Consider the following 27,148-nt stretch of genomic DNA (forward strand, 5'->3'; position numbering starts at 1 on the left):
TCGCATTGCACAGCCCTGCAGAGCCCTGCACTGCATGGCACACCCCTGCGTTGCATGGCACACCCCTGCGTTGCATGGCACACCCCCGTGTTGCATGGCACACCCCTGCGTTGCATGGCACACCCCCGTGTTGCATGGCACACCCCCGCGTTGCATGGCACACCGCTGCCGCACCGCGCGGCATTGCGACTCCCGCCACGGCAGAGCCAGCACGCATGCGCGCCTCCACACACAAAATCCCGCCCCCATAGGCCATAGACCCTCCCCTCCCGGCGGTAAGCCACGCCCCTCCCAGCGGTAAGCCACGCCTTCCCAGCGCCACGCCACGCCTCTACCGCCGGCGGCGGCTGCCAATAAAGAGGCGGCGGGCGGGGCGAGCCGCACCCTGAGGGGGGGGTTAAGCCAAGATGGCGGCGGAGGGAGCGCGAGCCGGGCTGGGGGCTGGTGCGGGCGGCGGTGGCGGCAGCCGGAGGGGAGCGGTGACGGCGTGAGCGCGGCGGCGGCCGATCCCCTGCGCTTCTCGCGGCGTCATGGAAGCGGCGGCGGGGGGCGAGGACGGCGAGGAGCCCCCGCGGGAGGCCCGAGTCCTGGGTTCTGAGCTGGTGGAGACCTACACGGTGCGGGGCCGGAGGGACGCGGCGGGAGGGAGCGGCGGAGGCGAGCGGGGAGGCCGTGAGGGACGTGCCGGTGTCAGCGAGGGAGGGGGGGGGTGGGCTGAGTGGGGAAGCGGGCCCACCTCGCCGCCGCCGCCGCCTCAGGCAGCCTGCGGGGTCCGGGGGGGAGCGGGCTGCGCGGCCTCCCGCTCAGCGCCGCCGTCTCCCGCCCGGCTCTGAGGAAAGCAAGCGGCAGTTCTCGGCCCGGTTTTGCACCCACGCTAAAGCCAGAGCGAGAATAATTTGGCAGAGGTTTCCGAGCGGGCTCTGCCGGCGTGGAGGGACGGGTGTCGTGGGAACCCGGCCCCGGGGGAGCGGGGCTGCGGGTCTCCGGCCGGGGAAGACCGGCCCCGGGCGGCTCCCCGTGGGTTTGGCCCCTTGGGAGAGCGGGTGTTTTAGTGCAGGCCGAGTTTGCAGATGCCCTGTTCTCGCCCATATATATCTATGTATACGTATATATACATACGTATGATTATGAAAAATGTTATCGAGTAAACGGAGCTTTTAAAGCTGGACGTAGGAAATCTTTTCTTCAGGTGCAAATACTGTAAAAGTCCCTCTTGCAAAGCTAATCTTATCTTCAGAGTAAGTCAGATTATTTAGGATAGACAGTTTTTTTCTTATCCTACAAAAATAAAAAAGAGAGGCTTCTCAGCAGTGTTTTTGCTTGGGGAAGGAATTAAATTTTTGATGTATAACTTGTTTTAAACTGGTTGTGTTCTGCCAAGAGTTAATTGGTCTGTTTTTCAGGAAGCAGCTCATCATAAAACAAACCTCAGCATAATTGCAGACAGAAAACAACTTGGGCACACCACCCTTTGGTTATATAACTTAAAAATGTATTCTGCTCGTACTTTATTTTAGTGTGATTTGAATGATCTTTTACTTTTTTTGTAGAATGCGCATAAAGACATCAGGTTTCTTCCTGCTTTAGGAACCTGAAAGAGAAGGGGCAAGCAATGGTCTAGAAAGGCAGTGTTTGTAAAGTTGTGTAATAGTTATACGTAATACTTCAGGTTTCTGGCTCTGAAAAGGTACCCAGAGAAATCAGAGCAACAGGAGAGTGATTTCTGAGTTTTTAATAGGACAGAGCGTTTACACAGCTGTAGTACATGAAGGGCCTAACTCCTTTCCAATTGAAAACCCTTGAAACATGATTGTGTGGGAATTACTGTCAGGTGGTGAGTAGCCATATTCACAGACAAAAATGTCATGAGCATTCAGTGAAGGAGTTGGTTAGAAGCTTAAAATAAAGTTCTTGAAAATTGTTTCAGCTCTTCCTGTCATGTTAGTTACATAATGTGTAATCACAGAAATGATGCTGCTGTTGAGATGTTACCACTGTGTGTGTGTTAGGATGTGGTTCATCCGCCAAGCAAGTTTTTCACGGTCTCTGACCAGCCGAGAGGCATGGTGAGACTTGTGGCATGGTAACTGGAAACTTCCATTTCAGGTGTGAACCAGGATTCAGCTGTGTTAATGTTGGTGTTGAGAATTTTCACCAGTATTTTGCAATATCAGTGAATGAGAAATTCAAGTGAATTTAGTTGAGAAGATGTCAAAATGTTATCTCTCCCCTTATTCCACTGGAGGTGATAAACACAGGAGGTGAAACGGTAGCTGTTTTGTGTCTTCAACCTGCGAACTAGTATTGTGGTACAGCCAGCCTTTGATAATACCATTAATGTGCTACATTGAGCTGTAGTTCAGGTGTATAACTGCTGCAGGTAATGATCAGCTGATAGTTGGGGATAACATTTTAGGCAGCTTCAGCTAAGACCAAGGGGGCTTACTTTTTCAAGGCCAGATTTCTTTTTTAACGGTTATGGTTCTGGAAATACAATGCTATTTTAATTCCATTTTTCTTGGGAGCTTTAAAAGTAGGGTGTTTTAAAGCCAAGCTTTACCAGTATTTGGTCTTACTTTGATTGTCTTGCTGCATTATTGAAGGAGTTGTGGCATTAAGCTTACCTGTGTGTAAACCTCCTAAAACTGTTAGCAGGACTACAAGCCTGCGGCCAGTTTGTATGAGATAGACCCAAAGCCATTAGAAATGTAGGAACTGATTTTTAAATGAAAACAGAAATTTCACAAAATTTTTCACAAGGTGAAATGTTTTACAAAAATTAGCATCTTTGTTTAGTGTTCAGAAATAGATTGGTGACACTTAAGGATGTGATAAAGACCTGTACCAGAGCAGAAGTGAAGAAATTACATGGTGTAAAATCTGGTCAAATCTGGTAAAGGTGAGAAAGGAATAATAGCAGTAGCAAGCTGCATCTTTATCCATTCACATGTAGTAGTCAAGTAGGCAGTGGTCCTAATTACATCTGTGTTTTTCAAAAGAGTAATTTTTCTTTTGGCATCTGTGCTTGCCATTGTACTCTGTATTACAGAGCTCACAATCTCAATAGAAAGAGATTTAATGACATCCATTTGACAGTTGTGAGACTAAATCCTGTAAAATGTATCAGGGGAGGCCCACAGTTCTGTGTAATTTTGAAGGTACTATTAAAAATGTGGTTCTTGTTGGAGATGTTAGGGTGGAAGGCAAGGTATGGATAAATTCAGCAGGAAAAAATACTGCACTTGTTGATGTTTCTTAGGTTGGGTTAGAAAAGTATGAGCACTTCTACTAGGTATTTCTCCTGTGTGTGCTGGTCCAGCTAGATGCTGACTGAAGACTGGCTAGAAGGCCTCAAGGCTGCCAGGACTTTGTTTCCTGCTATGCATTTGTTTGGCCCAAAATTGCCTTCCTGCTTTTCCTGTCTCTTGCAGCTGTTTTTAATATAAATACTACCTTTGATATTTAAGGAAAATACTGTGGCTTCCTTGAATGGGTGTAAACTGACTACTTGAGGAGGCAGGGAGAAGGAGATGTGGTTGCATCACCGCACTGGAATTTGGGACCTACTGGCTGCAGTCACACCTGTGTCCCAGGCTTCCTGTGGGCAGCTCTGCCTGTCCTCTGTAAAGTGAAGTGCTTGTGTTTTTCTTGACAGGACTGAAGTATGCAGTTGTATGAGGGATACTATAGAAATGCAAGTTTTCCATGTGAAGTGAGATGGGCATGTTTTTGTAATGTGTACAGAAAGTAAATAAAAGGCAGTCTGGAATCAGTGCTGTTCATTTAACAGCTGGTTTAAAAATTATACATCTTAAAATTAGCAAATATTTCACCTTTAAATATTTAGGGAGATGAAGGCATGCTATTTGGTGGTGTGAGTACTTAACTACAAAGAGCTTGAAGTCACTGGTTAGAAAATCTTGAAAATATACAGCCCTACAGATATGCTAGACACTTTACAAAGAATTTGGCCAAAACAACTGATTTATAGAAAGATGTAAAAATTTGTTACACAGAAGAGTTTGGTAGAGGCACGGGGAGGAGGAAAACCTGTGAATGTAAACACTTTTGCATTTCAGCTCAGTAGAAATGCATGTTGCCTAAATATGGGTGGAGATTTCACATGGTGTATTTATGTCTGGGAGACGGTGCAGCATTATAGAATTTCTTCATCTGCCTTCTAGCAGTTGGCTTGGCAGGTAGGCAGTACTTGAAGAATCTTAACTTAGACTGTCAGCCTTGTCATACTAGTGCACTCAAAATTAATTGAAAATCAGCTTATATATCTGACTTCAGAAACGTAGCTTTTTTTTTTTCTTTAAAATTATTGGTTTCTCTATTGAAACAGAGCACATAAGCATGTTGCATTTGCATTTATTCTTCAGGATAGCAGCAGCTTGTGGATTGGTGTGAAATCAGTTGCTATCATTCTGCATAGTGATGCTGTTTGAAGGGTGAATGTGTGCTGCCAGCTCTGGCTGCATTCTGCATGGAGAATGCTATGGCTTTTTAAAGACTTAATTTAAGGAATTGTATCAGTGCATGAAGCTCTTGCTTTAACTGCTATTTTCCTGACCAGACTATCCATTTGGCTCAGTGCTGTTTCTAGAAGTGGTCAGTGCTTGCTGTTTCAGCAAAAGGATACCAAACCATTATGTATTTACCATGACTGTATTGTATACAGAGAGGAGGGACATTACTTCCTTGTCTTGTGAGCTCTCAGTTGGGAGCTGTGAAGTTTACTGAGTTTTCAATGTCTGATCTGAGGTTTTATGCATTGTGTACTCAATCTGCTTTGCATTTAGCTGTACTGCTTGGTCTGCCATCATTTGGCACAGTCAGCTTTTAAAAAGAACCAGTCCTTTTATTATGGTTTCTAAATGTAGTGCTTCTTTAGTTCTAACTTTAATCTTCTGGTTTCTTTGAGTCTCTCCTTGCTTTCCTCAGGGTTTTGAGGTACTTTGAATGCTCAGGTTATTCCTGTTCTATCTAGTTTGCCACTGGCACAGTAACTAATCCTGATTTGCTGTTTCCCAACACAACATGACAGGAAAGCAGACACAGACCTTAATTGAGGCTGTAATTCTGTGGAGGCACTCATCTGTTTTCAGTACTCACCCGAACACTGATGTGTCACTCGCTGTATGCACTAGTCAGACATCTTGATTCAGTTCTCTGTAGGGCTTGGGTTTTGCTCAGCAAGCCAGCTTCAGATGCTTACAGAAATATAATTGGTATGAGATATAGTTCATCTTTTTAAATGCAAGTGGTATTCTGTTTAATCTTTGGTATTGTGCTGGTCTGTACTAACAGTAAGTGAAAACGGTCCTTTTACGTAACAAACTGAAACTGTTGATGCTTTTTGTTTCAAGTGGCTTTAGCAACTAGATGTGCATCATTCTCATAGCAGCTATGAGTCAGGTCTGTGATCTGTGGTAGTAAGCAAGTTCTCAACTGTATTAAATGCTTTCAAGATTTGATTATGAATTGTTTTTTTCCCTAAGGGATATAGTTGGATTGGATAACACAGTTTGTTTAATTTGTTATTTTCAAGTAGCTGTAGAACTGGTTTTGCTGAGCCTTGCTTGTTTTCTACTTTGTGTTTTATTTTGTACCTTTAAATTTTCTTTGTGATGGCTTGCTTCTGGCATACCCAAAGGTAGATTGCAGGTTTCCTGGAGAACCACTACTGTTCAATCTGGAAAGTCACCTGCAATGAAAATCTTGAATTGTTTGGTACATACATGATTAAAAATACTTTGTTTCGCGTAAAGAAATGTTGGGTTGCTTTAGATAATTGTAGTGATTCTTTGGTCAAAATTGTAACTCTCAGGAAGCTGTCTTGTGTGCTTTACCCTAAAAAGAATAAAACAGTTAACATCCAAGCAACTAAAGGATTTGTCTAGATTTCTGAAGGGTTAAGCTTCACGTTTTTGCTTAACTGTGAAGTGACAGCAGGATGGTGGCCAAGTTCCTCTGCCTGTTGTGGAACTTGGTAGATTGAAAAAGGGATGCTGCTGTCTCAGGCTTGTTGTTGGATAGCTATGAATGTCAACTTAGCTAGCAGAAATCTTCAGAAAAAGTAGTTTGGACATCTTGGTTATTAACCTTTGGGTTGCAAAAATAAAAGCCATTGCTTTACATTAAGAAGCATCTGCATGGTTTTGTGCGTGGAGCAGCCTTGTGAATGAGATTAGGCATCCTGCATCAGCAAAGTCACCTTAGAGTTTGGATTAGCTTTTAGTAAACTGTGATATTTTAAGAATGTAGAACCACCTTGTAGTGCTACACTAACCAGCACATCTCACAGTCAAAGACAAATGCTTTGCAGTTCCCTTATTTTAATTTCTTCCTTTCAGGTATACATTATTCAGGTCAGTGTTGGCAACCATCAGTGGACAGTCAAACATCGTTACAGTGATTTCCATGACCTGCATGAAAAGGTAAGCATATTAAAACTGTGGCTTCGGTCTCTTACAAAACATTGTACAGTTTCTGTAGTTCTGTTGTATGTGACATAAATTCTGCCCTCAATAAAGAGCAAGAATATCTGCCAGATACCATCTGAACTGCAGACTAAATCCTTTTTGTATGAACAATATCACTTGCCCCTGTTACACTCGCGTCTTAAACTGGGGGATGTTGGCCTGGACACCTTTAGCCTTGGACAGAAGCTTGTATCAGAAGGAGTGGAGTTCAGGCTAGAGTCATGAAACACTTTGCCAAGAGAGATGTTTATGATCAGCTGATGTGGTACCCAAAAGCTGGATTGGAGCAAAGACACTCTTCTGGGAGGGGTGGATGATAACTGTCCTTAGGCAGTAGCTTGGAGTATTTACTAACCACTGCTGATTAAAGACAGCAAGTGAAAATGAGGGGAAGTCCACTGTATTCAAGACTGGGCTGTTTTCCTTCTCAGAAAAGCAGCAGTTATTCTGTTTATCACTTTAGTTACATTCTGCGCTGTAGTACTGTGAGTCTCTCGGAAAACACTATTATTGAACTTCTCTTTATTTTATCATAAAATATTCTTTCTGAAAACACCTAAGACTTTGAAGTCAATAGCTAAATTTACTGAAATAATTTTATTTTTGAACCTTACCAGCATCAGGTGGTGTGCTTTTAAAGTGTTCTATGCTAGTTCAGATGGTGAGTCAGGAAGTAACTCTGGTCTTTGTCTTTCAGCTTGTTTCAGAAAAGAAAATAGATAAAAATCTGTTACCTCCCAAGAAGATTATTGGAAAAAATTCCAAAAGCCTGGTGGAGAAAAGACAGAAGGAATTAGAGGTCTACCTGCAAACCCTGCTAGTCAAGTTCCCTGTTACTGCTCCAAAAGTTTTGTCACACTTCCTACATTTTCATTTATATGTAAGTTATGTTTTTAGCGTATAAAATAGAGGCCTGAGTGTCTTTCCCTATTTCTCTGACTTGGAGAGAATTGAATGGAATCTTCACAAAGTAGCTGAAACTGCTCTTTCAGCATTTTGCACAAAGTAACAAACAAAGATTTTTTTCAAGATTTTTGACATCACTTTTTATTGCAGTAGATACCTTGCTGGCAAGTAGTGTGGGCAGGGACTCCAAGAGGAGAAAATAAATGCTGGCAGGATGGTTGGAAGCTGTGAATAAATCTGAAGCTGAATTGGTCGTTAGGCTGAAGTCAATAGTGCTGGCTCTCCGAAGGAAGATTGTGTAATTGATCCACACACACCCTTACTTAGTGTTAATGGGTAGAGCTGTGGTTCACACTTAAATGGTTTCCAGTAGCCCAAATGAAGAAAAATGGTGCTTCTCCATGAGAAGCACACTGATGGAGTAGCCTCTGGAGAAATAGCTCCAGCCAGCAGACAGAACGTTATGGTAAAGGATGCTTGAAGTAGGAAGCAATGGCTTGCTTTCTTGTTCAGATTGCAATTTGGTTGTTCACCTCTTCTGTATAATTAGGCTTTTTTTGCAGTATGGCATCATGTAAGGGGGAGAATGAACTTCATAAGGAGGAAAATGCACTGGAGAATTCATTGGAAATGAAGAGCAGTAATTGCTTTGCAGTGGGTTGTGCTGAGATGGCTCTTCATGGTTTCATATAAAGGCTTCAGAAATGAGTCACAAGTGGTCCATTAGGTGTGTTAATTAAGCTTTAGCAACAAAGAAAAACCTGATTTAGTTATGTTACATGAACATAATTATCCTGGTGACACTTTTGAGTTTGACTTACATAAACAGTGGAAGGTTTACTTCATAGTGTTGCTGTTGCCCTGCAGATTTCAGTGAGAAGCACAAGTTTGTCATGATCAAACCCTCGAATACACTTAAAACCTCTAATCCGTTTTAAAAATGTGTGTGATAATGTAGGGACAAATCTGTTCAGATGGAGCGAACTTCCTGATCATCAGGAAGTTGTGTAATTTTTCTGTTCTCTGGCTACTCTCTTAAATGATGTCTGTTTCATTAATGTTTCAGTGCTGTAACTTTAACAAAGGTTTTTATGCAGGCAGAAATTCTTCCTAGTCCTGCCCTTGGTATCAGTTAGACTATTTTTTACTATTGCTGTGATGTTCATCCATTTTTACTTTTCCAAAGAGCTAGCATTATTTGGATATGAATACTTCCTTGTTCTATACTGTGATTGTGTATTAAGAGTAAAGTTGTTGCTTAATCTGCATTTCTTTGCTTTAGGGGAGTCTGGCTTGAGGTATAAACTCAATTGTTTTTGCTTGGAATTTCAGACTACTTTTAAATATTTGTTGAAAAAATGTTAGTTTTTCAGCAGAAAAGCTAAATATTTACCAGAGCAATTCTACTGGAAAATAACCTTCCTGCAGAACTTTGATCTTTTAAAATATCTTTGTTACCAGACAGCCCGTGTGCACGCTTGAGCTATTATAATCCCTAATATCACCTCATTAGTTTATACAGGAAAGCTGCAATATTTTGTCTGTTCTTATTTGTAGTATTTCCATTAGGGATTATTTAATTTTATTTCCCAGGTTAATAGAACTAAATGGAGTAGAAATACTTACCATAATACATTACAACCACTTTGAAGCCTTTACGTGTCACAGGGAAAAGTCAGGTACAGTTTAGCAAAGAGTAGTTTCATGTGACAGCAGTGTTACTTATTTTGTTGCACTGTCTTATACTTTGTCATCTTAGGACATTTGGTTTGTTAACTTACAGATAGAGCTTTTGCAAGAAAAGAATTGAGTACCCACAAACTGCTGTTCAGAGACACCTGCAAACAATGGACTTCTGTAGGTTTGATGCATAAAAGTAGTTAGAGCTAAGACAGAGATCTCTTGTAGACAGAGGAATAGAGTTGCTTTTTTTGCCTGCTAGTCACTGAAGAGTCCAAGTCATCATCTTGTTTCAGTTATAAATATAGAAAAAAATCCTGCTATGTGTCCCAGATGACGAAAGGGCTACAGAGTACAGTTTTCAATTAAGTCTGTGCATGCCAGATGAGTGCAATTGGCTTATTCAAATGAGAGTTGGAATTGTTGAATTTTATTTGGAATGCAGCTTTTAGCTTGTTGTTCTCAAAACTGTGGTGTGGAGGCTTTGTTCATCCTCAGTGAGTGGGGTTTCAGTTATACTAAGAATGTGTTTTTGTAAAATGCCTGCCTCATCAAATGAGCTGAACTGTCTGCTGCAGATGTCCTGTGGATTTATTCCCTTGTTATGAATCATGAGGGATTTGTCAGCGAAGTAAACTCATCACATATTCATTTTGTGATGACCCATAATATCTGTTTATCCCTTGCAACTACCTTAAAATGAGATGCATGTGTCTAGGGGAAGCTTCACTATCACTAAATAGTTTTATTTTATCTTTTTGTGGGCCTTTGAGAGAGAACTGTTGGAAATGCTCAGAACTATTTCTGGACTTCCACAGAGCATTTGCTTTATGTGGAAAGAAGTATACCCAGATGGGAAATACTGAACTTCCAGAAGAACAAATCCCTGCATTGAATTTTCAGCCTTTTTCTTCCCTCCTGGGGCTTTCAGTGCCTGGAAGGGCAGTTGAGCACCTGGGTAGGTCCAGGAGGGTGGAGAAGATGGAGAATGGGGAAAAGAGACTTTTGAATTACTCTGCAGCAAGCATAATAGGGTTGAAATCCAGAAGATTAATTACTTCTTACATACCTCTTCCCTGTAGACCTGTTAATTTAAAGTTTTCTGTGTATTAGTGGTATTCCGAGGAAATGTTGAGTGCTTGATGCATTAGGTTAGTCCTAATGTTAAAAGTTGAAGAACACTATACTTGTAATAGTTTCTTCAGAACCAAGCTTTCTTTGAAGTTGGACTAATGATGGCTAGTAATAGTTGCTCTAGTTGCTGTTGCCCTTTTCTAATATATCATAGAGTGGTTTAGGTTGGAAAGGACCTTGAAGATCATCGAGTTCCAACCCCCCTGCCATAGGCAGGGACACCTCCCACTAGACCAGGTTGCCCAAGCCTGGCCTTGAACACCTCCAGGGATGGGGCCTCAACAACCTCTCTGGGCAACCTGTTCCAGTGCCTTACCACCCTCAAAGTGAAAAACTTCTTCCTAATGTTTAATCTGAAACTGCCCTCTTCCAGTTTAAAGTCATTCCCCCTCATCCTATCACTACATGCCCTAGTAAAAAGTCCTTCCCCAGCTCTCCTGTAGGCCCCCTTTAGGGACTGGAAGGCCGCAATAAGATCTCCCTGGAGTCTTCTCTTCTCCAGGCTGAACAGCCCCAACTCTTTCAGCCTCCCCTCATAGGGGAGGTGCTCCAGCCCTCAGATCATCCTCGTGGCTCTCCTCTGGACATGCTCCAGCAGGTCCATGTCCTTCTTGTGTTGGGGACTCCAGAGCTGGATGCAGTACCACAGGTGGGGTCTCATGAGAGTGGAGTAGAGGGGCAGAATCACCTCCTTTGCTTGCTGGCCACACTTCTGATGCAGCCCAGGATATGGTTGGCCTTCTGGGCTGCGATTGCACATTGCTGGCTCATGTTGAGCTTCTCATCAATCAGCACCCCCAGGTCCTTCTCCTCAGGGCTGCTCTCCAGCCATTCCCCGCTGAGCCTGTATTTGTGCTTGGGATTGCCCCGACCCAGATGTAGGACCTTGCACTTGGCCTTGTTGAACTGCATGAGGTTGGCTTGGGCCCACCTCTGCAGCCTGTCCAGGTCCCTCTGGATGGCATCCCTCCCCTCCAGCGTGTCTACCTCACCAAAGAGCTTGGTATCATCGGCAAACTTGCTGAGGGTGCGCTCGACCCCACTGGCCATGTCGCTGTCAAAGATGTTGAACAGTATGCAGGATGTGATTATGTAAATGTAGTTCAGTATCTTCCATCTTGGAAACGAAGATCATATGAAATCAAATAATTTCTGGTCATTTTTATGAAGTATTTTCAAGTTACAACAAAGAAGTCTATAAGACACAATCACAGTTGATTTCTGCTTAAAAAAGTCCTTTACCGCAAAAAAGGGAGACTTCAGGAAAGGTACACATTGAAAAATTAGAACTGTAAGTATATAGATAAAACTTAATTACAATGGTTTATTCTTTGCAGGAGATCAATGGGATCACTGCTGCATTGGCTGAAGAGCTCTTCCACAAAGGTAAAGAACTTGCAAGAATTTAACTGGGAATGGTTTCCTCTACATGCGTGCGTTAATATACCTGTGATATTTAATCTCCAGGCAATGAGAGATCTGAATCTTCCATATCAGACTATAAGACTTTTTCTTCCCCTTCTTTCTCTTCACCTTTTTCTTGCTGTTTGCACTTTCATCAAGCTGCATTTTGGGAGGAGCTGTAACAGTAATTCTGCAGTGTTTGGAAACAAAATAGAGGAATTGGTGAATTTAGGTTTTGGAAAGGGCCAACTAGTCTGTGTCCTTAAAGGATAGGATGTGGTACCAGTGATCAGAAGCTTTTGTTAAACTTTGTCTTGGTATGCTTTAGTGTAACCCATAAGAAAGTTTGGTTTATATTAATGATTCCTGATATAGTGTGTGGTAAATGCAAGAGGCCACATTACATATCTAAATTAATATTGCTCTTCCACAAATCTGGAAACAGGAGACCTTCTGGTCAGTTAATTAAAGGATGGCCTTTTCTGAGGCTGGCAGATGAGAATAACATGCACTTACTGTAACTGCAACAGCTCTAACTGGTCCAGTAACAGCAGGAGGCATGTGAAATGATTAACTCATGCTAATTTTATTTTGAAGGACGTGCTAGATGCTACTGTATCGTTCCAGTTGGCGGAGGTGATAGGTGAAGCTTGTTTCAGCATGCCATTTCAGATTGTTCTGGCACAAAATTAATGTTAGGTGAAGCTGTTTCAGAGGGTCCACTCCAGCAAATTTTGGAACATTTTAAGGAAGCTCCTGAAGAAATCCTTCCTGGCTTTGTAGTGCTTGTAGTGTCACTGATACCAAAATCATTGATGTCTGACTGCTGTGTATTAGCGTAGCCATCCAGTAATGTGCAGCTGGACTCTTGGACTTGCTGCCACTGAAGCCAAAGGGAGTTTTACTCCTCAGAGCATTTCTGAGAACTCTGCTTAGCATGAAAGCTGATGCTGTCTTGTCCATGAATTCAAACTGATGTCCCTAAAAGGAAGAGGAAAAAGATATTAGGAAAAAGGGAAAATTTTGCATGTGCATCTTCTGACTGCTGTAGCCCACATTAACTCTTGTAGTGCCTTCAGAGAGGCTTTTGGATCCTGTTTCCTGCTGTTGCTAGAATGAAATGGGATTGTAAAAGTATTATCAGATAATACTTTTCCTGATCTGGGAGTTTGCACTGGTATTAGTGTGGTGAAAGTCCTCATACTCTCCAAGAAAAGATACTTGCTAAAATTCTGCCTTTAGGCAGCATAGCAAAAGATGTAGTTTGTTTTTTAGATGGCAGGCACTGCTTAGTCAGCATAGAGTAAGTCCAAAGTGCTACAAAATTTGGAGCTATCTCAGGAAAAAGTTTACTATCTCTTACACTGTATAAATGAACTTTGATTCTAGTCCTGTTAAGATTGAGAAATTTGCCGTTAGTTGCATTAGGAGCTTCAGGCTTTTATGATGAGAGTATGTATTTAAACACCTAGATTATTCTGGTGTTAAATATCTTAATTCATTATAGTTTAAAGTGGCAAAAAAGGACATTGTTTTGGTACCTCAACCATGAGCTTAGAGTATAAATGACAAATATTTAATCTCTTAACATTAGATCTTCCACATACCATTTGTTCTTTTGTAACCATTGCAGCATTGTGTTTGATACCGTCATACTCTGTTTTTCAGGAGAGCAGTTATTAATGGCTGGAGAAGTCTTCACCATCAGACCCTTGCAGTTATATGCTGTCACTCAACAGTTGCTACAGGGAAAGCCTACATGCGCTAATGGAGATGCCAAAACAGATCTGGGTCATATTCTAGACTTCACTTGTAGACTCAAGTATTTAAAGGTGATTTATACTTGCCCAAATATTGGAGATGTTGTTTCTACCAGACCGATGTGATTTTTAGCATACTTTTGGAGTCTAGTTTGAATGTACAAGAACTTTACTAGTAGTAAACACCTGCAAGTATTTAGAATTCAGTGTTAATCAGGTGTTTGTTCTGTCAACCTTCAATACACATACAGTTCTCTAACAAAGGTGTTGATTTTCTGATGTGGTCTCTTCAGCAGTGCTCTCTGTAGAGATGCAGTCACGGAATCTTAGTGGGTGATAGTAGGAATGGGGAGATAGATAAATACTATTGTCTTCAACCCTGTATTCTTTGCAAACACTATGGGTAGGCCAGTGTATACATATGCATACATGGACACATGTACATAAATCCTGTCGCCTTTCTCACCTTTGACTGTATCTGAAAGTTTAATAAAAACTAACAAAACCCTTGATTTCACAGATGAGATGGTCCTGAATTTCTAGCTAAAATATAATTTCAGAATAAATGTAAATGTAGTCTCAGAACAGATGATTTTTGTCTGGAACCAATTTGGTTTTATCCTACCAAATAAGTGAATTCCTGAGTAATTTTTTTGACACTGCATGCTACAGCTCAAAAACTTTTTTTAGCCCCTTGAAGAAGCAGCTTCCTTTGTGTGGTGCGTTCAAAGGGGAAACAAAGGAGTGGATCAGGGGAAGCTTCACTGGAGGACTTAGGAAGTTGCGAAAACAAAACCACAGCTGTACTGGTATTCCTGTGGATCTTCAGTTGCCTTTGACCATCCTGTCTGTATAGAATCCTCTGAAGAGAGGATTCTCTGGCTGGAGAAGAGCATATTGTTTAGAAAAATACCCATCTTCAGAATTTCTGGCATGGGCACTTTCGGAGCTTGTAAGATACATATAGAATCATAGAACAGTTTGGGTTGGAAGGGTAAGACCAGACAAAAACCTTGAGTTCTCCCAGATTTAATTCACAGCAAACATAAATGAAACAACCTGTCTTTTACGCTGCTGACATGTTCTGACCCCAGAATCCAATGACCACGTGAAAACACTAGACACATTTTTATTAGATGTGTACCAATGTCTAATGTTTTCTTGTCACTGCCTTGAACTTCAGCCCCTGTAGTGGAATTGAAGACAGTTCTGTCTTGAAGGATCCAGATGTTTCAAGGAAGTTGATTTTAGCGAATGCAGCTCTGCTTGGTCAGCTGAGAATGAAGCCTTGGTCGGTCTTGCCTATGGTTATCTTCTTTGCATGTGCCATGTGCTACAAAAGACAAGCACAAGGTGGCAGCTCAAGTTCAGTGCTTCAAGCGCAGTGCCCTTAGCTGGAGCAACTAACATCTTTTTTTCCTGAAGAGTTAATCTGCAAGTTTCATGAATCATTCCACACTTGAAAAATTGGTTGGAACTTTGGTTGTCTTTCCAAGCTACTGTATTTGTGCTATTGCCTGTGTAAGACTATCTGAAATGTGGACTAGTTGGATTATGTGTACTAACTCTGTTCTTAAATGTTGATTGCTAGGTCACTGGAACAGGGGGACCTTTTGGAACCAGTAACATTCAGGAACATCTCTTGCCTTTTGATCTGTCAATTTTCAAATCGCTTCATCAAATAGAGGTAAGACTGAGATATTACTCATAATTTTATAGAGGCTCTGCAAATGGCAGGTCTGCTCTCAGAATTGGTAATTGTATGCTTTGATTTGGTGCTGTGTGTGTCTTCAAAATAAAGTGATTTCCAGCACATGCACAAGACCTAAACCAGGGCAGCTTTCCATTGCCTTGAAGATCTAACAAATGGGTTATAATGGGATCTCTTGTTACAGAGTACTTCTCATTTGGAAAGCACCCAATATTTTTGAGAACGTCCTAACATTAAATTTGCTTGGGAAAGTAAACTTTTGGTTATAGTGCTTCTTGCTTGATAGTTTGCAGAATTTTTTCATTGATCTGCTTTCAGTGTGAATGACAAGGTTTCTAGTAGAAGTTGTTCAAGGAGTATTTTATGACATAGTTTCCTAACCACTTCAGATCTTTCCAGAGAGAGAATTTCCAATTGTGTTGTGCAGTCTGTGCTCTGTGTCTGCTTTTGGTGGGTGCAGTACTTTTTCTAGTACATGAACACTAATCTGTCATTGATATGAGACTGAAGTGGATTCTTGAAGTCCATGATTTATTGATATTTTAATGTGGGAAAGAAACTACAGCAGGCTGAAGAGTAGGAGAGAGTCTTACTCTACTGCAGAGAGGGTATTGCAGAACAGTTATCAATTTTCCCCTTTCCTGTGAGCATGTATAGTTTCAGGTGTAGCTTTGCTTAATGTGAGGAGGAGGAAAAAGGGGTTTGGTCTCGAAGACTTTTGTAATTGTATGTTCATGAAAAGTTCTGGATTGACTGGCACCAGACTGACATTTTCATCCAGTAGCAAACGCTGTCCAACAATTAATGCTGGTAATACGGAAAGAATTTTTTCAAGGGTGGCAGGAGCTCTGCCTGCTTAGTGTGGTTTCCCTGATACGCCAGCAAATGTGCCAGTTTTAGTGGTTGCACAATGTGTGCAACCCTGTACAGAAGAAGACCTGGTTGCTGGACAGAGGCTGTAGCAGACCTTTGGTGGCTTTGTTCCAACTTGAGCTACAGAAAAGACTTTGTAATCTTAAACTTAGTCTGTGTAATTAGATCACTAGTGTATTAAATGCTTAGATTAGTATCCTCACTTCTTAGGCACTTCTTTTTTCTTGTTTAGGTATCACATGTTCTATATTGTAAATATGTTTGCAGGCAGAGCCATAGTTTGAGATACTTCTCTTTTTTTTGGTAACAGTAAAATACTGTGCCCTATTAAACTGCTTGGGTAGTTTCACCTTGAAGAATACATAAGGCAGATAAAATGTCAATGGAGAAGAAGCTTTGTTCAAATAAATGTTTGAATTTTACTTTTCTATAGTTGCATCTCTGTCTTGCTTTAGTTTTGCCAAATTTTGGTATTTCTGACCTGCAATCTCAGGAGATTTTAAGGGAATGCTGTAACTACTTTCCAAATTGGTAGAGAATCTGCTATTGAAGCTTTTAGCTGCCCCTTCCATGTCTCATATTTGTCTGTCTGTTCTGACTTTGTAACTTTTTTTTTTTTTTAAATAGATCAGTCATTGTGGGGGAAAGCTTATCAAAGGGCTGACTTCATCAAAACATGCCCTGGCCACAATGACTGTTCGATTTTCAGCAACATCAATGAAGGTAAGAGTGAGTTCCTACTTCTGGTGAGTGTTTAAAACATATGCAAAAATAACATGCACATTGTGGAAATATTCTTTTGGAGTCCGTGTACTTCTCTATACTGCCTGTTGGAGGTTCTGCTTTTAGAACCGTGGAACTGAAGGGGTTTGCTAACCTTTCAGAATCTCAGTTTTAAGTGAAGTTTTTACATGTTCCCCTTCACAGGGACATTTCTGATGCTTTTATTGGAATGTATGTTTCTGGTATTCATCCAGAACTGAATGTGTATGTCTTACTCTTTTTCTGTGGCCTTTGATTTGGCAAGAGATATCCAGCAGCATAATTTTCAGTCTCTATTGTTCCTCCACATTCCCAATTTTGATTGACTGCTAGTGTTGGAACTCACTCCAAGTAGATCTAAAATAATTCTCACCCACTCAGCTCACACTTTAAGACATACAACTTTAATCCAGGTGAGTATAAAGCTTAGAACCCTTCCTTATTTACACAAGGGTGTTTGGATTGTTTTCAAAACTGTTAGTTTCACTGAAGGTGTAAGCATGATATTTTAGTGTGCTTGTCTTAAATAGGAAATTCTAGTGCCTGAGGCCTCTGAGTTTGACCAGTGGGAGCCAGAGGATGCAACTTCAAGTTGTCCAGTGACAGCAGTTATCCCAACTTGGAGGACTTTAACAACTTTGGATATGAGTCACAATAGCATCTCTCAAATTGACGATTCAGTGGTAAGAAATATTTTTTTTATTTGTGAAAAAAAGTATGACTGATCTTCTGTGGCACATTACACAGCAGGGATTTTACAATTGCTTTATATATATTTTTTCTGAAAGATTTTAAGCTGCACTTACATTTTTATGTCAATTAGCTACCCAAGTTAATGTTTAGGAGATTTTTTTTCTTTTACTACTTTGATATTTTCTTAGCTAAAGGAGAAGAGTTTGTCATTCTGTGGTCTGTAAGCAACATTTCCATGAATACTGACTTTTAGAAACATGCTTTTACTGTTTGCATTGGCTTAAGCCACTTTAAAAAAGGTGTGGGTGTTTTTTTTTTTTTTTTTTTTAAAAAAAGAGAACAAAACCTGTATTGGGCTCAGCTTTGGAGTCTTAAAAATCTGCGGCTTGCTGGTAGCCTTCTTGCCAGCAAAACAGTATGAAGAGCATGGCAACAAAATTTGGAGTATTTTGCCAGTACTAAATCAGTTATTAAGAAAAAAATGTTAACATTCATCAGAAGAACATGTGTCAAATATGAATGTAATTTTTTACTTTAACTACTCTTGTGAAGCAAGAAATGGTTAAGTCTGTAGCTCAACTAGAGATCATAGACTTGGAGCACAGTTTCCTTGTTCAGGATTTTTTTTTGTCACATAGACTTAGGGTTCTTCAGGTCTGAGTCCAGGCCTTAACTACAAGGTAAATCATTGGTGAGATTACAGCCAAAATAAAGCATCAAATTCAAGGTTTGAGTCCTCCAAAAATAAAAGGCTTTCTGGTTTAAATTGCATTTTTGAGAGGTTTTGTGTGACCTTGTAATCCTTGGCTAGTATGATCAAAACATGGAAACAAATCATTGAACTTATTCTGGTTTTTGGTGCTGTTGTCTTTATCCAGGTTTATGTGTAACATAGATACGCTTGTTGGATAAGACAGAAACACCCATTAATGAGTTTGATCTATAGTTAATGGGGCTAAACTGGGAGCAGCTTGTTTGTCTTCAGTGAGAAACCAGGTTTCAAATTAAAACTTAACCATACTCCTCAGAATAACCAGGTTTTTGTAAGAGTAAGATTCAACTCTGTTGTTGCATGGGATCATATGGAATGCTTTTTTAATACCAAAAGTTGAGAAGGAGTGACTGTGTATTGGATGATACCTTTCCTTTGCTTGTTGGTTATCTGGTGTCGAAGGAAGTGTGGCCCGATTTATAAGCTAAAATGCATTCAACACATTTTTTTCTACTCTTCTAGAAATTAATTCCGAAGATTGAATTCCTGGATTTGAGTCACAATGGGGTGTCTCTGGTAGAAAATTTACAGGTAAGTGATGCTTTTGAAGGTGACATTTCTTTTCCAGACTGCCTGAGACGTGTCAAATATGAATGTCAAATTAGAACACAGATTTTATTGCTTCAGAATTTTGTTGTTCATCTTCCTCATGGAGAATAGCTTAAGCCCAAATAGCTTATCCTTCATAACATCAAAGTACTCTTTTAATGGTGCATTTCTTACTTGCTCTGGATGTTGTAATTTCTTTGCCAATATTGACATGCAGCACTTAGTTCTTAACTAAATTCATTCACTGCCAGCTGTATCTGTGGGTTGGTAAAAATGCAGTTGAGGAAATTGCCTATCTACAGGCTTGAACTTGTGTAATGAACAATTTCATGTAATGTTTGTCATGCTAGGCAGCGTCCAGCATGTTGCACAAAAAATGAACAAGCCATAATATGATATCTTTGATACTGCTTAATTTTAATTGGTGTATGATGTGGATTTTCTGTGCTTCTGTAGCATCTTTACAACCTTGTTCACCTGGACTTATCCTACAACAAGCTTACATCACTAGAAGGTGTTCACACAAAGCTGGGAAACATCAAAACTCTGAATTTAGCAGGAAATCAGCTGGAAAGGCTGTGTGGTCTTAACAAACTGTACTCATTAGTCAACTTGGATCTAAGCAACAACAAAATAGAACAGGTAACTTGATTTTCAGTGTCAAATCAAATTGTGTGTTAGATCACAAGCAAGTTCTTCTAGTGGGTGAAGCTGCAAATAAAAGCGGCTGTAGCAATTTTTCCTCATTATTGTAGGTATGTAATTTGTGCAAGAAATGTTCAGTCTCTATTCTCATTTTCATTTAGCCAATCTGTATTCAACCTTTTATTCAAAAACTTTCAGATTGATGAAGTAAAAAATATAGGAAACCTCCCATGCTTAGAAAAGGTGGTCTTATCCAGCAATCCATTGAGCATCATCCCTGATTATCGGACCAAAGTGCTTGCTCAGTTTGGGGACAGGGCGTCAGAGGTAAGACATGGTACACCTTCTTCCTTTGAAGCTGGCATTTGAAAAAAATCTTTTTCAAAGCCTGGTGAGGAAAGCAGTGTGAATGTTCTAAAAACCTGGTGAGTTTTTAGTGTGCATTGGAGAAGATCTGTAGAGAATGAAACCTTACTAACATTATTTGACTATGCTCCTGGATCTAAATGAAAGCTTATGCTGCCTTCATGGAGTAACACAGTTATGCTAGAAGGGTGTTAAACTTACCAAGCATTTCTGAGTTTGTGTTAAATTCATATCTTGTCTATTAAGGTGTAGTGTGATAATGGTTACAAAGATGCATGTAGTTTGCATTAAGCTAAGATAATCTCTGATTATTACATTAATAAAAATCAATTGCAGAGCTGCCCTGTTTTCAATATTTTTAGATGTTTTAACATTTTTCTTAGGTCTGTTTGGATAACATTGTTACCACAGAAAAGGAACTAGACACTGTGGAAGTGCTAAAAGCTATTCAAAAAGCAAAGGAGGTGAAATACAAGCTGAGCAACTCTGATAAAAAGGTGAGTTTGGTGCTGTGAGAGGAGTAGAATGTGCTGCGTACAAAGAAAGCTTAGAAGAAGACTTCTACAAGTTAGATCTAAGCGGAATTCATTGAACTTTCCTTAGCATTAAAGGTTTTTATGCTCTCTTTGCGTTTTAATGTGCTATGAACTTTTAGCATTGCCTTTTTCCTATTTAGTTTTCAATGTAATTTCAGTAATTATCTGACCTCCCTTTTTATGCTGGCTTGGGAGAGAGGAAGTGGGAGGAAAAGATAAAATGTCTTAATGGTGTACACAATGAATATGCAGTTGACCTTAACAACCATATTTTACATCATTTATTGCAGAGGCGAGATTTTACTGCTTTTGTTGCAGAGTACTGAAATGACTTTCCCAAACTTTCTTCTTGTGGGAATTTAGCAGTGTGAAAGAATCAGAAATCTAAGTCCTCCTTGCCTTCTCTCATGTGTAGCTGTGTAGCTGCTTAGTCTTGTTTTGGTAATAAACTCATTATCAGAACTTGTTCTGTCCCTTCAGTGTAGAAATCCTGGTTTTGTTCTCTTGTGGTTTGTGAAACTCACTGCTAGTTTTGTGCATAGTGATTCACTGGTGATCAGAATTTCTGTAAATGAATTCTTAGTCAAATTCCTCTTAGACTGGAAATAGAAACTTCAGAGGATGTGCCACTTCTCTCCATGGTTGTCCCACCCCCCCCAAAAAAAAGCTGGCACTATCTTCCCTTTTACTAAAATTGAGAAAGCTTGTGTAGACTTACTTTAGTTCAGGATCAAATGTGTCCTGTGTATTTAGGTTTTTCCTTTAATCACTGCATACTTTCTTTATTAGATCAGTGAGGACTCCAGGCTCACTGCTGCCAGCTCCAAATCAAACTGTTCTTCTCTTACTGTTCGTCCTTCCTCTCCCTCTCTGCCTCGTCCTGTCAGCTCCAGCCAAGGTAATCATGTATGTATCGTGCTGCTGGGCTGAGCCTCTTGGTTCTGCTTTTCTAAGCTGCATTGATATACATGAATATTATGTGCATGGATATAGGGCATATCAAGACAAAGCAGAAACATCTGGTAGTATTGATTTAGAAAGTGGAAGTTGTATGTGAATCAGCAAACCTGATCTGTTGTTCACCATAGTGTTAATTAACTGTTGTGGAAGTTTGGGTCTTTTACTGCATAATCCTGCAGAAATCACCAGCAGGGGACTGTGTATCTTTTCCTAGTTTAGATACATGCCTTTTGGAAAACATGGCATGTATAGACATGTTTTAAAATTACTTCTCTGCCTGTTATTGGTCTGCAAAATGTGAGCTCAAGCTTCCATTATTCCTCTTTTGCAAGAGCTGCATTTCTGTCAAATCAGAAGGAAGGTAGAAAAAGGAGAGGAGTTAAAAGCAGTTGTGGGATTAGTGTTCTGGCTGGGCTTGTGATTTCAGCACATCTGTTGTGCTCTACAGCACCTGCTAAGCTTACCTGAAAATTACATTTACTGTATGTTTCAAATAAGCATGCCTGTTGCATTAGGAATGTAGAAGAATGGCTTGTCTTTCATCTTTTGCAGGAGCCCATAAGACTGACTTATATAAATATTAATTTGTGACTGAGAAGAGACAAGGATACTGCTTTTTTTTTTGCTTTTGCCCGATTGAAAAAGTGCAGTAGGATATGAATAGTGGGAGAAGACTTGTAACCACTTAAAAGAGCAGGGATTATATTCTCAACTTGGGGTGGAACAACTTACTCTTACCAATGGATTGGTAGATGGGGGAGAGAAACACGCCTGAAAATCTTGATCTTTGTAAAAAGTCCATTGCTGTGATTTCTGCAAAATAAATAGAGGTTACTTAGTTCGCTCTATAAAAATGAAATTGTTCTGACAGCCTTTGATTAAAGGACAGGCAACTTAAATAGAATCATAGAATGGTTTAGGTTGGAAAGGACCTTGAAGATCGAGTTCCAAACCCCCTGCCGTAGGCAGGGACACCTCCCACTAGACCAGGTTGCCCAAGGCCACGTCCAGCCTGGCCTTGAACACCCCCAGGGATGGGACCTCAACAACCTCTCTGGGCAATCTGTTCCAGTGCCTTACCACCCTCAAAGTGAAAAATTTCTTCCTAATGTTTAATCTGAAACTGCCCTCTTCCAGTTTAAAGCCCTTCCCCCTTGTCCTATTGCTACATGCCCTAGTAAAAAGTCCTTCCCCAGCTCTCCTGTAGGCCCCCTTTAGGGACTGGAAGGCCGCAATAAGATCTCCCCGGAGCCTTCTCTTCTCCAGGCTGAACAGCCCCAACTCTTTCAGCCTCTCCTCATAGGGGAGGTGCTCCAGCCCTCAGATCATCCTGATGGCACTCCTCTGGACACGCTCCAGCAGGTCCATGTCTTATGTTGGGGACTCCAGAGCTGGATGCAGTACTCCAGGTGGGGTCTCACGAGAGTGGAGTAGAGGGGCAGAATCGCCTCCTTTGACCTGCTGGCCACACTTCTGATGCAGCCCAGGATATGGTTGGCCTTCTGGGCTGCGATTGCACATTGCTGGCTCATGTTGAGCTTCTCATCAATCAGCACCCCCAGGCCCTTCTCCTCAGGGCTGCTCTCCAGCCATTCCCTGCTGAGCCTGTATTTGTGCTTGGGACTGCCCTGACCCAGATGTAGGACCTTGCACTTGGCCTTGTTGAACTGCATGAGGTTGGCTTGGGCCCACCTCTGCAGCCTGTCCAGGTCCCTCTGGATGGCATCCCTCCCCTCCAGCGTGTCTACCTCACCAAAGAGCTTGGTATCATCGGCAAACTTGCTGAGGGTGCACTTGACCCCACTGTTCATGTCGCCAACAGACTTAGACAAATACAGACTTAATTGCTATTTATGTACTTCATTTGCCTTTGTAGCCCTTCTAGATTGCTTTTCATCTACAGATAAAATGCCAGTTTTTCCAAAATTTAGTCAATGGTTGCTTTAAAGTATTAAGCATTTTAGTTTATAGGATTGAAACAGGTTGTCTGTAGAACAACCTGCAGTTTTATACAGCACTAGCTGTAAAAATGCACACTATCAGTAACTGTGTTTAAAAGTTATTTGCTAATAGTCTTTTTCTATTACAGTAAATGTTTAGGAGCAAATGAGTCTTGGGAAAAAAAAAAAAGGTTTAGATCTTTGTTTCTGAAGTACTTGGGAGTTTTATGCAATCATAGAATAATTTGGGTTGGAAGGGACCTTTTAAAAAGTAATCTCATCCAACCCCTCTGCAATGAGCTGGGACATCTTCAACTAGATCAGGTTGCTCAGAGCCCTGTCCAACCTGACCTTGACTGTTTCTAGGGATAGGGCATCTACCACCTCTCTGGGCAACCTGGACCAGGGTTTCACCACCCTCATTGTAAAAAATTTCTTCCTTGTGTTTAGTCTAAACCTGCCCTCTTTCAGTTTAAAGCCATTACCGCTTGTCCTGTTGCAACAGGCCGTGTTAAAAAGTTTGTCACCATCTTTCTTATAAACCCCCTTTAAGTACTGAAAGGCTGCAACAAGGTCTCCCTGGAGCCTTCTGTTCTCCAGGCTGAACAACCCCAACTCTCAGCCTTTCTTCATAGGAGGGGTGTTCCATCCCCCTGATCATTTTTGTGGCCCTCTTCTGGACCTGCTCCCAATAGGTCCATATCTTTCCTGTGCTGAAAGCCCCAGAGCTGGATGCAGTATTGCAGGTGGGGCAGAATCACCTCCCTTGACCTGCTCGCTGTGCTGCCTTTGATGCAGCCCGGGATACAGTTGGCCTTCTGGGCTGCAAGTGTACATTATTGACTCATGTCCAGCTTTTGCACCCTCCAGTACCCCCAAGTCCTTGTCAGGGCTGCTCTCAATCCCTTCATTCCCCAGCCCATATTGAAATGGGGGCTGCCCCAACCCAGGTGCGGGACCCTGCACTTCGCCTTGTTGAGCCTCATGAGGTTCACATGGGCCCACTTCTTGAGCTTGTCCAGGTCCACCTGGATGGTAACCCATCCCTTATAGAAGGATTGGTATAAGAGTCAAGGTTTATTTACTGTAGCCTTTTTTCATAAGGCTCCTTTAGTAGAATCGTGGGGGAGGCTTTTATAAATAGTGGGAAAATGAGGATAAGGGCAGCCTATTTCTCAGCTTTAACAATTGAAATTGATTATTTGCTACATATCTAGCTATCAAAGTTTGTTTTCAAAATACTGATTTTGAGAAATTATTTTTTAAAATGGAAATATGCTAGGTAATTAGTTTCACTGTTAGACCTTAAATCATGAATAATGTAATTAATTTCCTGACATACTATTTCTATGAATTGTTTTCTCTGCAGTTTTTCTAGACACCATCTGTTTCCGTAACATATTGTTGAAATTAAATGTCACTGGCAAATGGCTTATGGAAAAAGATTAAATATTTATATAGGAAACAGAAAGACAGAAATAATGCTGTCGTGTTCTGGTTTTCCTGTCAATTTGAGTTTCCTTCTTGCTAACACAGTATTTTGTTCAAGTAATAAATACCTCTTGTGTTTCCTCTGACTGAGATGGTTTGATGTAATCTTCTAAACTTTACAATCAATCCAAAAAGATATATGCAGGAGTGTTTATGCTGAAGCCAGAAATATATCCACACTGTAATTCTGTTGTTTACTTGCACATTTATATACTTGAGCTCTCTGGCTGGCTCAGTGGTAATGCTGAAAATTGATTTTCTCTGTTGCATCAGTGTGATGCTGTGAATATCAAACAGGCAAAAAGTCAAATGTCCCTGAGAATGTTGGCTTATATGCATTCATAAATTTTTACTGATTATTTGGCTTTGAACCCTTCCAAAAGGTTCCGAATAAGGTGATATAATTGTCTTGAATGGCATTTGAGGGACCAGACTTTCTGAGTCTGGTTGAAGGTTTTACACAGATATTATACTTGTTCACCTGAAGCCTACAGAAATTTGAGAGAATGCTACAAAGTTTACAAAGTGCTCTGCTGTGTTTTTGCCAGCCTGGCAATGTTTTGATAAAAGAAGGGTTAGTATTAACAAAACTGTTAAAACTAAATAATATGAAGAATTCTTACACCAGATGTTGATTGTTAGATTGAAAAATGAGCTTTAGCACTCTTTAATGCAACTTTCAGTGCTGTTAAATGTATTTCTGTAATTAGACTACAATTCTGCCTGCTTTTGTTTTCTCCTGGCTGTTATGTGAAGATATCCTTTAGCATTAATGAGTTATGATCAGGTCTTGATTATACAATTTTAATTCCACTTGCTTGGCAGATATTAGACATTCATTTTGGTTTTACTTCAGTGATTTTAAGAGCTGTTGATATTTGTTCTAGAAATAATTCGTGAAGAAACAGTCCTAGCCAGCAGTTTTTTGCAATCCAGTGGTTCGACTCCTACAGACCATACAGTTCCCCAGAGATGCTTTGAAATACCAGACTCCAGATGTAAAAATCAGGTAATTTCCATCCTTATGTTTATTTTATGGTACTTTCAAGTGTTTTTACAAGCTTATTTCTGATATTAAACTTATGTTATCATAGTAATGCGTAGCAAAGTTTTTTGACTCTTAAAGCTATTAGAAGGGAAAAGGAGATAGCTCCAAATTTGAGTGAAGGGGTTGGTCCACCATGTAAATTAAATGCATAATCTATGTTTACCAGAGTTGCAGAGAATTGTTTCACTGTCATGACTGAGATGTTCACCCAGTATTAGTATCACATCACTTAATATCCACTTGGATACTGAGTGTAAGACTTCTATATTATCTTACTACAATATCAGTTTTTGGAAGGCAGTCCTCTTGCTAGTAGAGTGGAAGAACCTTCTCCCTGTAAATAGGTAGTGGCCTTAATTTGTCTCCTTCAAACTCCTGCTGTTAACTTCTGTATTGTGATTTCATTGGTTGTATTGGAAACACTCTTCATAGCCATGGCTTCAGGGAGTGAAACAGCAGGACTTGGGGGACTCTCTTCCTTTGCCTACCAGTGTGGATGTTCTTTGTCAAGTTCCTTTACCTTTTTGCCTCACTTTACTTCAGTAAAAATTTGTAGTGTGCTGAAATGTCTGTGGGTCACAGGTTGGAAGGTTGGATCTGTTCTCAAGTCAGCAGCAGAGTTCATTCTTTTCCTGCTTTAATAGACTGCCCAACCTAAAGTAAACCGATAGTGTTTCAGGATCCTTAAAGGATAGCTGTTCAGCTGCCTGTGAGTACAACAGTCAGGACTTTGCAGTGAGTTGACTGGCTTTAGAAAGCAGGAGCCAACATTAACTTTTTTTTTCATGTCTGATGAAGTCTGACAGCAGCTATAATAGTTGATAGCTTCCTGATGCTTTCTCCTTCTCCTTAGGCACCTGCCTCTCTATTGGAGTCACGCAAAAAGTATGGAAGCGGTCATCATATGTGGTAAGTTAGATACATAAATTCTGGTTTAAATGCCCATTAGCTTTTGGGTAGCTACAGTGAATGCTGCATTTTTAAACTCAGCCTTTAAGGCAAAACAGTCTCTTTCATTGTATACTGCCTCTGGTGGTGGGTTGTTTTTTTTTGTTTTGTTTTTTTTTTAACCAAAATCAATTTCATGGTATAGAGTGTTTTTAACCTTTGAACCCTGGAATGCAGTTGGTAGTTTCAGAATCAGCAATAGCTGTATTGTAAAGTGCTTTAACTCATATGGACATGCTTATTGGGGTTGGGAAATGGAAGATGAGTTAAACATTTTAGTTTTCACTTTCTGTAGAATTACATGCTACCAGCCTTTAAAAATCAATGGCTGTGTGCAGTTATTGAGGATGTTTAACAATATTACACTGAGTTAACTGTATTAACAAGAGTAAACCTCAAAGTTCTGAGAAGCAGCACCATGAATTGTAGGTAGCTATGGCTGTTTTTAAACTCAAGCTTGTACTTACTGTGGCTTGTTATCT

At 40.6% G+C, this 27,148-nt stretch overlaps 1 protein-coding gene across 1 annotated transcript in view; it reads left to right on the forward strand.

The window, feature by feature from the left end:
- Nucleotides 1–439: 439 nt before the first annotated feature.
- Nucleotides 440–27,148, forward strand: part of NISCH (nischarin) — a 34,315-nt gene continuing 7,606 nt past the window's right edge. Inside the window, exons 1-15 of the mRNA XM_082487839.1 lie at nt 440–617; nt 6,360–6,443; nt 7,186–7,368; nt 11,546–11,594; nt 13,281–13,444; nt 14,964–15,059; nt 16,584–16,679; nt 17,249–17,401; nt 18,646–18,714; nt 19,189–19,374; nt 19,576–19,704; nt 20,127–20,240; nt 21,069–21,177; nt 25,558–25,679; nt 26,572–26,627. Coding sequence (XP_082343965.1) covers nt 531–617; nt 6,360–6,443; nt 7,186–7,368; nt 11,546–11,594; nt 13,281–13,444; nt 14,964–15,059; nt 16,584–16,679; nt 17,249–17,401; nt 18,646–18,714; nt 19,189–19,374; nt 19,576–19,704; nt 20,127–20,240; nt 21,069–21,177; nt 25,558–25,679; nt 26,572–26,627 — 1,697 coding nt within the window. The 5' untranslated portion in view covers nt 440–530. The remainder of the gene's footprint in view (nt 618–6,359; nt 6,444–7,185; nt 7,369–11,545; nt 11,595–13,280; nt 13,445–14,963; nt 15,060–16,583; nt 16,680–17,248; nt 17,402–18,645; nt 18,715–19,188; nt 19,375–19,575; nt 19,705–20,126; nt 20,241–21,068; nt 21,178–25,557; nt 25,680–26,571; nt 26,628–27,148) is intronic.

Source organism: Vanellus vanellus (genome assembly GCF_965231255.1).
Source record: "Vanellus vanellus genome assembly, chromosome: 9".
Classification (NCBI taxonomy): domain Eukaryota; kingdom Metazoa; phylum Chordata; class Aves; order Charadriiformes; family Charadriidae; genus Vanellus; species Vanellus vanellus.